Source organism: Pleurodeles waltl, chromosome 5 (assembly GCF_031143425.1).
Source record: "Pleurodeles waltl isolate 20211129_DDA chromosome 5, aPleWal1.hap1.20221129, whole genome shotgun sequence".
NCBI classification, from domain to species: Eukaryota; Metazoa; Chordata; class Amphibia; order Caudata; family Salamandridae; genus Pleurodeles; species Pleurodeles waltl.
Genome location: NC_090444.1, coordinates 1,558,188,780 through 1,558,200,856, shown reverse-complemented (window position 1 = coordinate 1,558,200,856; position 12,077 = coordinate 1,558,188,780). Strand labels below are relative to the sequence as shown.

The window sequence follows — 12,077 nt, the reverse complement described above, 5'->3', positions numbered from 1 at the left end:
TGGGGAAGGGTCAGGGACGCTGCCTCTTGTTCTCTGGCACACCTCCCTCCAATAGGTTGATAATTAAGATTACAATAGTTGTAATGGTTTGGACGGGGAGAGTTGTAGGTACCGGTCCTGGGGAGAGAGAGTTACAAAGGGGGTTTGATTTTGGTTGTGTTGTTTTCAGGGTTTATCAGGCACATCTATCTCGCAGTCCAAATGGTTCACACCTTAGATTACGAAACTCAATAGGTATGTTCAGTAGTAATAATAGAGCAGTGTTAGCGGACCGCCTCTACACCCCTCCTTAAATTATGACCACAGAATACAAGATAATTACATTGAATGTCAGGGGACTAAATAACATGTCCAAGAGGTACAAGGTTCACAGCTATCTTAAACGAAGGGGAGTGCACATAGCTATCTTACAAGAAACTCACTTGTTGGAGCAGGAGATCAAGGCCTTGAAAAAGCGCAGGAGGGGACAAATATTTGCCACTACCCACTCAGCGTTTGCAAGGGGAGTGTTGATATGGATCAGACCAGGCGTCCCATTACAGGCTCTTCATACCTTGATCGACACTGAGGGGAGATACGTAGTGATTTCTGGTAGATTGGACGGGAGAAAGGTAACTCTTGCAGGACTATACGCCCCAAATCACGAACAGGGAAGATTCCTAGACAGATTATCACTGATCATGAGCACACTTCTCACTAATACTACGTTAATAGGAGGAGACTTTAATTGTGTAATGGATACCGCAATGGATAGATCGCACCCACCATTGTCACAATCCGTAACCCATAAAACAGCACTGCACTTCCGGCAGTGGCAAAAACACTGGCAATTAACGGATTGTTGGCGCAAACTTAATCCCCCCAATAGAGAATACTCTTTCTATTCAGCAGTTCACGACCTGCATGTACGACTGGACACCTTTTTGGCATCTCCAGAGGTGCAGTCTGTGGTGGCGAAGGCCGAGTATCTTGGCTGCACCATCTCAGATCATAATCCCTTATTGATTTCTTTGGCCTGGTGCGGCGAGAGACCTTTGATTCCCACTTGGCGTCTGAGAGCAGAGTCACTTGAAGACGAGGCTTTTAGAGCCCAACTGGGCACGCAGATTACGGAATTCTTCGATAACAATGCTGGAACTGCCTCGTCCAGGTCTGTCGAATGGGATTCCTTTAAAACAGTGATCAGGGGATATTGTATTAGCACCACTGTGGGAGTACGGAAGGTGCTAGAGATAGAACTAACCGATCTCGAGAACTTCCTTAGGGATCTCGAACGTAAGCACCCAACACAACCCGACCTCTCAATACAACTAGAAGAGACAAGGGCTAGAATAATAGAAACTAACACTAGATTGTCTTGCTTCGATTACAAACAATTCTTGCAGAAGCAACATACAGAGGGCGACAGAGCAGGTGCCCTACTGGCTTGGCTGGCCAAACCGCCCCAGCATCAAACCATAGTGGTGGGGTTAGAGACCACCCCGGGTATTAAAGTATATGGACAGAAGGAGATCAATGCCACCTTTCTTAAATATTACTCAGAGCTATATGCCCCCCCCCCCCCCACCCCACCGAAGTACTCAGCGATGCTCAATTACAAGATCTGGGGAACCTCAACCTCCCGGCATTGAAAGGGGAAGATAGAATAGCCCTGGCGACTCCCATATCGCTTACAGAAATAAAGACTGCAATTCAGAGTATGGCAAGGGGCAAGGTACCAGGAGCATGGATGGTCTCCCTTTGGAGTTCTATCTTACGTATCAGGACTCATTAACCTCCCAGCTCAGCATCTTATATGCAGAGGCATGGAATAACAACAGCTTGCCTCCTTCCACTACAGAGGCCATAATGATTCCCCTTCTGAAACCCACCAAACCCCCCACAGAAGTTCGATCATACCGCCCACTATCAATGTTGAACTTAGATTATAAAATACTAAGCAGGGTACTAGCTAACAGACTTCTACCATACATGTCCTCATTAATCCATCAGGACCAATCAGGATTCATCCCAAAGCGAAGCACTGCCCAAAATATCCGTCGATTGATTTCACTCCTTCATGCCCTGCCATCTGACGCAAATAGAGCAGTAATCATCTCGATAGATGTCGAGAAAGCTTTTGATAGTTTACGATGGGACTACCTAGAACGAGCTATGCTGCAGCTAGGACTAGGAGAAGGGTTTGTCAAATGGACGAGGCTTCTCTACACAAACCCCACAGCGAGAGTACGCACTGGCCGTACAATATCCCCTTCCTTTGCCATAGGTAGGGGTACAAGACAGGGCTGCCCGCTATCACCTTTGCTTTTTGCGTTGGCAGTTGAGCCTCTCGCCCAATCAGCTAGGTCCCAGAGGTTCTATGAAGGCATTACAATCAATGCATGGACGCATCATATTGCTCTCTATGCCGATGACATGTTACTCTTCCTCCGGAATGCAGAGACCGATCTACCAGGGGCAATGACAATGTTAGACAACTTTGGGGCTGCATCTGGGCTCTGGATAAATTGGGGGAAGTCGTCCATTTTTCCAGCTACTAGGGGTATCGAAAAACCAATGGACAATCGTGGTCTCCTGTGGTCCCCATCCACATTCAAATATTTAGGGGTCAATATCTATCACTCCGTTGAGGATTTACTAGAAGGGAACATTCAGAGCACGATTAGGAGTATCAAAAACCGCATGATATTCTGGCAAACTCTCCCGCTAGCTGTCACTGGGAGAGTTGCACTGATTAAGATGATAGTATTACCTAGAATGTTATATTACTTCGCAACCATGCCACTCATTATACTGAGGGTGGTATTTAAAACAATTTGATTACAGGATTTATATGGGGAACCAACAGACAAAGGATAGCATTGCGCACCCTCCAGAGAACAACAGCAGAAGGTGGTTTGGCTGTTCCTGACTTTGAATTATACTATTGGGAGAGCCAACTCCAATGGCTGGCACGATTCATCAGAGCACCCCAAGTGGAGGAAGCACTGAGAGCCCCTCTCCACTGCTCCCGTGATAGAATTCTGGGCATTCTACTAATCCCCAAGAAACAGAATAAACCACTTCCCATAGAATGGGAAGCATCGCGTCACTGCTGGGAACAATACCTAAAACGAACACATACCAGAACACCGTACTCACCAGAGGCCGCCCTGATCTGTATAGGAACCGTCACAGGAAATCATGTGATAAGGGGTATCACCCAATTCATGGCACTTCAGATCGACACCATAGGAGCTCTATATAATAATGGGAAACTGTGCACTTATGCAGAACTGCAGGAAAGGTTCCAGATACCACCAGGGATGTTCCTAACCTTTAACGCAATTGCTAGGACTCTTCATAAACAATGGGGCACAGGACTAGAAGAACCCCCCAGACATAATACCTGTGACCAAATATGCACTATAGGAGACCAAGGGAAGTTGATATCAGGGATATATACATCTCTACTAGCCAGCATATGTCTTCCCTTAAATAAACTTAAGACCAAATGGCAGGGGGAACTAGATAATACAATAGATGACACACAGTGGACCAGAATAACCACACACATATATACAGTTTCCAGAAATGCCAGGCTTAAATTAATAAACATATATGTTTATCACAGAGCTTACTTAACCCCATATATGATATCAAAGATTTATGGTGTAGAAAATGCCAGCTGCCTTCGGTGTGCAGAACTAGCAGCAGAGTTGCTGCACATGCTCTGGAGTTGCCCACTAATCGGGGACTACTGGACGGGGATATTTGAGGCACTCTCCACTTGCACGGGCAGAACATTATCCCGATCAGCCATGGTGGCGGTTTTGGGAGATTTCCCCCGCCTCAGCAAGCATAAAATCACAAACCGATTCATAGACCTGGCTCTGATACTAGCAAGGAGAGAAATAACTTCACACTGGAAAGATTCGAAGGGCCCACAGATAAATCGTTTGAGAAATGGATTAATCAAGTGGGCGGAAACTGAAGGGACAGTATTACTAAGGGAAACACTCAGGGGCCTAGGAACTAGAGACAATGCTCAGCATTGGAACACGATACTGGACAATTTTAGAACACCTGACACTTCTAACTCTGATGCAGAGGCAAATTTATCAGAATCAGATCATGTATAGCTGACCAAGTATTCCAGTTGAAGATCGTACAAGAGACCAAATAAGTGACTCATTTGTGAACCGAACAAACACCTCTGTATAATTGATGGGAAGTGCGAAAGGGGAAAGGGAGGGGGAGCGGGGGTTACAAAAAGATGGGAAGTTATTTTGTTCTGTATGCGTTTTCATGCAATTATAAAGCAATAAAAGAGATCTTAAAAAACTTACTCTTTTTTGAAAATTGATTATCTGAGTTTGATAGTTACATTTTTAAATTAAGAATTAAGAGTTCAGTTTTCTATATTAGCACTTCTTTAACATTGTTGTCAAAGTAATCCAAGGTTATTTCCCGAGATCAAATTATAATAAAAACGAGTGATACTTTGCGCAAGTTGAAATATACTTCTGGAACCCATCATATCACCAGCTGAGTAGAGCCAGTGCTACGCAGCAGGGCTGCTTTTCTTTCGTGAACTATGCCACTAAACCTCTGGAGGGTTTGCCATACGTCTCATGAACATTCCCAAAACCTCTGAACAAGGTATCCATTCATAGAACATTAGAATCATTCTTGAGCACGGCTGCTGTCCAGTTCTACTGTACCATGGAAGGGCCATGCCAATACTCCTCAGCTGGGTTGCCATAATTTAATAGTGAAGCACTTACCCTTCACAGCATGGCCACCGTACATCTGATAGATCTGTGCTAGTACTACTCAGCAGATGTGCCGTTAACTAGGGCTACTCCTGGTGCCCCTGCCTTTTCCCCAGCTCCCCGAAGTTAAGTAAAACAGGCACCTGAAGACCTCAAGAAAGAGAGGGGGAGGTTGAGATAAAGCAGCGATAGAGGGAGAAGAGAATGTGAGAGCAAGAATAGAGAGATAGAAGGAGAGCTATTGCGGGAGGAGACAAAAGGAGCGTGGCTGCTTTGAGCATTTTTGCCAACGGCGCATCAGGTCCAAAAAAAGAGTGGGGAATGTTAAATCTAAAAATTTTGGGTGCCAGAGTAATAAAAGAATAAGCCATCAAACACTAGTGAGAATGATTTAGCTGTTCGGAGGATGGGGTAGATGGGTATTGGCTGTTAGGGGTTTTAGTGAAGGGAGAAGATCAGTGTTTGGGGGTATTCAAAGGGACGCTTTAAAGGGAGGGATTATGCACGGTGGCCGTTTTTTGCAAAGGTAAGAGCACTTTTTGGCCTCGAGGCAAATATGCTTTCATCTGTCACATTCACATTTATAAACGTGAAAATGAATCGTGCGATACTGGTGCATGACCAAGCATGTCTACGGACGACCACACATCCATATTTGACCCTGAAATATGTACACGTTGTACACATCAAAAAAGTTACATTAGACTAGCTCTTTAATCTAGTTGCACCTAGTTTTCAGCAGGTAAGCATCCTAAAACCGTCATCAAAGGCATTGTAGTGATAATGGAACAATCGTTTTTCCTGAATGTACGCTCACACTTAAGTGTTTTTTAACGGCGCAACAAGTTTATTTACGGAGTGTGCTTGTTTATTTAAATTGTCAATCCGATGTATCCCATACTGACCTGTTTCATTAATCTTTCATTTATATTTTCTGTGACTCTAGGACCAAAGAGCCTCTTCAGGACAGTATTATAGCCACCTATGAAGAGCATGAAGACAGTGTCTATGCAGTTGAATGGTCATCTGCAGATCCTTGGCTCTTTGCCTCTTTAAGTTATGATGGAAGACTTGTTATCAACAGAGTACCAAGAGCACTCAAATATCATATATTACTATAACCTGTTTTATGTCGATTTCATTCATCCATTTGCTAAACTTAACGTGAGACGTGGGCCATTTGCCTTATTTTTACCCTGTATTGTAATGACATTGAAAACGTAAAAGGTTATCAAATATGAATAAAAGGACGTTTTTGTGACTATATATATATATATATATATATACACGGAACACAATATTTGTGTCGTACATTTGTTTTTATCATAAAACAACAGCAAACATACGTTGCGCATCCAGTGTGAACCAACTTTGTCATTTTCACATGCTGTTGCCAGGGGCGGCTCCTCCGCAGTGGCAGAGGGGCGCTGCCCCCCTGAATGAGCCAGCAGATGAAAAATAAAAAATAGCTTGCTATTGCTTTATTTTTTATTTTTCACCTGCTGGCACAGCCAGCAGGTGCAGAAAGGGGAGGGCTGGGCCATGGAGAGGTGGGAGATTGCACTAAGTGCACATGTGTGTTTGGCTGGCCAAACACACATGCACACTTAGGTTTTTCCAGCCCGGCTTGTGTCTGAGCGGCAGTCACTGCCATTCAGACCAATCCTGGTGCTGCTTACATGCCAAGTGTAGCATGTAAGCAGCACCAGGGAAACTGTGCTGGTGTCCCACAAGAGTAGCAAGGCAGCAAGAGGCGGCCATGAGAGACGGGCTGCGCAAGGTGTTTCTTTAAAAAAATGTATTAAATCATTCCTCCATCGTTTGTTCCCCCCCCCCCATTGATATATGCGGTGGCTGCCAGCCAGGCCAATGGATGAGCCACCCAGACATCGGCAGGCCTGGGAAGAGTTCGGGAAAGCATGTGTCTCCAGGCAGGAGTGGACTGGGAGCTAGACGCAGTCCTGGAAATGTGAGGGTAGCTCGTATGTTCGACCTCCAGGAGTGTTTAGGAGGAGTGGCTATATACATTACTGTAAGTAAACAGTGCATGTGTTTTTTTCAGGCTGTTTGACAACCTCTAGAAGAAGCCCCTGGTCCAGGCGTGTAACTGAAGCCCTGCAGCGAAAATGGCCCCAACCTTCGGGGACCCTGTTCCACCTAAGTCCTATTAATATTTGTGAGATACAGGAGTCTCAGGGGCTTTCGCCGCTTCTGCTGGGAGGACCCCACCATTTTGCGTTACGCCTCAACCCTGGTCCTCAGTTTATTGTGGGGGGGAGGTGTCCATGTCCTCAGGTCTGGAGAAGCAAAGCTTGTCATTAGAAGGCAGGTTGCCCTGCCTTGGCTGCAAGTTGTGAAACCCAGACCTGTGCCCACTCAGCAACCTTATCAGTAGCTCCTACGGACATTGGGAAAGCTGCTTTTCCTGCAGCTCTCTCCTGTGGTGGTGAGGGGTAGCGGAGGTCACGATTATAGCAAAACTGAGACCACACAGCCTCCCCCTCAGCCCAGGCAAATGCTGTGGCCTGTCAAATGAATTATTTTTGTTTTCCAAGGGCAAACAACCTTTGTGATAGGGCTATGAAAAGACCAGCAGGGTTTATTCCTCTTGCTAGGCAGGGGAGATCACGGTCCCTAGGCCTGGACTTAATTCTCAAAAACGTTACGCAAGCATGGCTTGCACTTACGCAATGTTGATTCGAAAATGATGCTGGTATATACCTCGGTGCGTCATACATTCTGCCATGTGGATGGTACTGCAATGCTTTCGGTAGTGCGAAGCTGGCGAGCAGACTTCAAGATGATTCAGAAAGCATAGGTGCTATACTTTCTGGCAGACACTAAGCACAAATGTGCAATTAAGACTCAGTGGCCTTAAAAAGAAATGGATAGCGCGCTGCATGGCACAGTTCATCAAGCATTGACGAATTCAATTGTTTTTGATTTTGCATTGTAAAGCTCAACTAAACTTCACAGAATCCACATCTCTCTAATCTCCTCCTACCCCTGTACCCACTCTTTAATGACCCTCGTACGTCTCCTCATACTCTCTCTTCTTGTCATCTTTATTTTCTTCTCATATTTACACCGTAACGCTTCTATGTAATCCAAATTGGTTCCTCGATCTGTTCGCTATGTTCCCAATATTGTAAAAGATGGTTCTCTGAAAAGGATTCCAGCATCTCTATATTGTTTCTCTATAACAGCCTCTGAGACATTCACGATAGTTTTGTCACATGAACATGCAAAATAGACAAATGTGTGCTATGGGAGGAAAACAAAATTATGTTTTCAGAAAGTCCCCAGAAAGGAACCCGCGTAGAAGTCGTTTTTCGTTAGAAACAGCCTCGAAAGGGAAAAGTACAAAACCTCCATATGTGATCCACAGCAGGTACCCACTTTGCCCCCTCCCCGCCGCCGGTCGCCCCCTGTAACTCCCGCGAGCTGCGACTGCCTGGTGCTCTGTAAGAGAGCTGAGTCAATTAAGAGCTCACTCTGGGATCAGCAAGTCACAGGTTCAAGTTCCAGCAGGGCGGGATTCAGTCTTTCAGCGTATTAGGTCAAGAAATTGAGTACTATTTAGAGAGGAGTAATAATGACGTCTGCAGACTACACTGCTATGAAATGGAAAATGTGTGGTAGCAAGAGCCGTTCAGAAATATGGCATTCCTATTAGTTCATTATTAATTTTATGTTTGAAATAATAAAGTGTTTTCCTTCCTATTTCTCTCTTCGCTGACAATTAAGGACCAGACATTTACTGGTTGATGAACTAAATACATAAAAGTGGGTTTTCAGCTCATGGTGAAAGCTAGCGGGGTTTAAAATGCTTCTTAGTTCAGTGGGTAGTGAGACTGAAAAAGTGCAACCTGTAACCCAGGCTTAAAGCAACCCAACGCTTTAATTAATCTTCCTATGTAGGAATGCAGCTCTCTGGAAAGTGTGAGAGAGGCCTCTTTCTGCAGAGTTAGCCCCCACTTTTTGCCTGGAAAATAATGTGGTTTTGAACTGTAAGTGTCCTGGGCCCATGCTAAACAGGTTTCCAGGGCCATATCCCTTTCCCCAAAACTGTACTTTGTTTGGCACTTCAGCCACCCTTGTAAGTCCCTAGTAAATGGTACCCCTGGTACCCAGGGCATGGGTGCTGAAGAGGGTTCCCCAGAGCTGCAGCACCAATAGTGCCACTCTGAGAGACCTCCACATCAGCCCCATGCAGACTGCCAGTGCAAGTGCATGACCTAATGTATTCCAAAGTTACAAAATCTTCATGGCAATCACCAAGAGTGCCCTGTCCACTAGCACTGCATACACTATAAGTAGGTCAACCCTCTAGCAGGCCTTGCATCCCTAAGGCAGGGTGCACTACAATACGTGTCAGGGCATATGTCTGCATGAGTAACTATATCTCTACTGTGTCTTTACAAAACCTTAATGAATAGTAAGTGTGCAGGGAAGCCATAGCAAGTACATGTGCTGGACACTGGTCATTACTAGTCTCCCAGCTCCATGATGGCTTTTCTGAATCATGGGTTGTTTGGTATCAAACAACTCAGAATAATAAATTCTCATTGGTATCAGCAACATAACCCCTTTCAAGATTTAACGAAACGTTTTTGTCCTGGAAATGTTTGCTGACACATTTTTTGGCTGTTCCTGCCAAAAAGAAAAAGCTCAAGCAGAAAAGTTATTTAATAAAATATAGCAACATACTCTCTTCACTGCATATATTGTTCTCTAGATTTGAATCTTTCATGTATTCAAAAAGTTGAGTCATTTACATCATCTGGTTACAACAAACAGCATAAATAAACACATTAATTTAAAATTGCACATTATCTGGTTTATTCATCTCATTGATGCCCCAAACTCCCCTAATGAGTTATAGATCTCAGAGCGCCTTTCCCCTTGGAGACTTTAGAGCTTAGATTTTCTTATGTAAGTGTATGAGAATTCTCTGATGCTGTCCCCCAGAACCTTTGATTAGTCTTTAGGACTCTCATACTTACTTTCAGAGGGCAAAAGGTATATTTCCCTTTTTCTCTTTGTTTGTGGGATGTCTTGATTAAAGGTGATCTGCAGGTCGAAGTGAAAGTAACTGCATCACTACTGTGACTTCATTTGCTACTCTGTTCTCAACAACATCCTCAATGAATATTATTTCTGCAAAGCAGTCTATAAAGAAGCCAGTGTCTACTTTATCATTATCTGTCCCATTGAGGTTAAGATCATATTTGAAAAGACCTTGCCTGTGGTCTTGTTCCTTGCTAAGGTCTCTTTGATCTCCAAGTTGCTGTAGTTAAAATGTCAGTGTTCCAAAAGTATACCTATATCAGGGTGGTCGATGCCCTTCCCTTTCCATGGCCTGTCACTCTCCTCTTATCAATGTTCAATTGGTTTGTTTAGGAGTAGTCTTCCTGAGTGCCCCGGATCCAAGCCGCAGTTTCCAAATCCTTGGTAGCCTGTTGGGCCTTCACAGCTTACCAACGGGGCCCCTCGGTACCGATCTTGCAACTGAGCGATTCCGCATTACCATCCCTGTTCCTATGTGGCTCCAACGTCCAGCGCGGCCAAAGGGGTCAGGAGCCCTTCTCTGCCACTTCCTGCACGCTACTTTAATGTTCCCTAGAGCCAGTCAATTCATGGTTCCCTTCCCATTGGGCTGCACTGCTTTGTTATCGGCCCTCCAGGCCCCTGCCAGGGGTTTCTCAAAGTGTCAAAAGGATGGCCCCCTCCCCGGTCTCTAGGAGAAGCCCTCAGCTTTAACTGCATGCTCACCTCATGTCCGGATCCCAGTGAGCTCAGCCTGACTTTCAGTGCGGGTGCCTGCACTCTGTAGCGTTTCTCCTGTCACTCAGTCTTCCTGGGCTGCGCAGCGCCTCCAGCACACCGCGTATCCCCCCGCCTCCTCGTCCTGCACCGTCGGTCACAGCAGTTGCTTTCCCCTCCGTTCCCCAGCTTCACTCCGGCATGTTGGGCTGAGACGTGTCGCACCCCCTCTGTATGCCTGGCACCAGAACAGGCCACATCAGGGTCACGCCTCCTCTTTCCAGTCAGCCGCGCAGGCCGCACAGCCCTTGGGTGCACTGGTCATCACCAGCGGTTGAAACAGGACCCCTCAGCCCAACTCCACACGCCCAGGACTATTGGGATCTCAAATCTGGAATGTGAGGGGGAATGTCCTTGCAGGGTGTTCCAGCAGGATTACTTTGTGGCAGAGAGCAGAGCTATTCACCTAGCGTCTGCACCGGTCGCCATCTTGGCCACGTCACAGAGAATTTTTGTTGACCCTTGCACAGCAAGACTTAGTACAGACTTGTCCCACACTTTCACTGGCCCCTTGCGTCTGAAGATACAAAGGAGTTTTTTCACTCCTGTGTCACCTGTCAAGCCAGTGGCAAGACAGATGGTACCCCCAAAGGCCCCCCGTATTCCACTACCAGTGGTTGAGGTTCCATTTGAGAGGGTTAGGGTGGATATGGTTGGCCCTCTAGACCCACCCACTCACTCTGGAAACAGATTCATACTGGCAGTGGTGGACCATGACACCAGGTATCCAGAGGCTATACCTCTAAGGACCACTACAGTTGCAAAGGCCCTCCTGGGAATCTTCTCCAGGATGGACTTTCCAAAAGAGGTGATATTAGACAGAGGTACAAACTTCATGTCTGCATACCTTAATGCCATGTGGAAGGAAAGTGGTGTAACCTACAAGTTCACTACCCCCAAACCGATGGCTTGGTTGAGAGGTTCAATAGGACTCTCAAAGGCATGATTATGGGACTCTCTGAAAAACTCAAGAGGAGATGGGATGTCCTATTGCCATGCCTCCTGTTTGCCTACAGGGAGGTTCCTGAGAAGGGAGTGGTCTACAGCCCCTTTGAACTTCTGTTTGGACACCCTGTTAGGGGTTCACTTGCACCTGTAAAGGAAGGATGAGAGCAACCTCTCACGCCTCCTAAACAAGACATGGTAGATTATGTACTTGGCCTCAGATTCAGGATGGCTGAGTACATGAAAAAGGCCACTAAAATCCTTCAGGCCAGCCAAAAACTGCGAAAGCAGTGGCATGACCAGAAGGCTGTCCTAACTGTGTACCAGCCAGGACAGAAGGTGTGGGTCCTGGAGCCTGTGGCTCCTAGGGCCCTCCAAGACAAATGGGGTGGTCCCCACACTATAGTGGAGAAAAAGGGTGAGGTCATCTATTTGATGGACCTTGGCTCTCCGAGAAGCCCCCTCAGGGTGCTTTGTGTGAACCGCCTTAAAGCTTACTATGACAAGGCTAATCTGACCCTGCTCATGGCAACTGATGTGGGACAGGAAGAA

The 12,077-nt window shown here is 45.9% G+C and overlaps 1 protein-coding gene across 1 annotated transcript in view; it reads left to right on the top strand.

The window, feature by feature from the left end:
• EIPR1 (EARP complex and GARP complex interacting protein 1) overlaps positions 1–6,052 on the top strand; it is a 226,548-nt gene extending 220,496 nt beyond the window's left edge. The window contains exon 6 of the mRNA XM_069235882.1: positions 5,701–6,052. Within this exon, the coding sequence (XP_069091983.1) occupies positions 5,701–5,875 (175 nt within the window). The 3' untranslated portion in view covers positions 5,876–6,052. The remainder of the gene's footprint in view (positions 1–5,700) is intronic.
• The last annotated feature ends 6,025 nt before the right edge of the window (positions 6,053–12,077 follow it).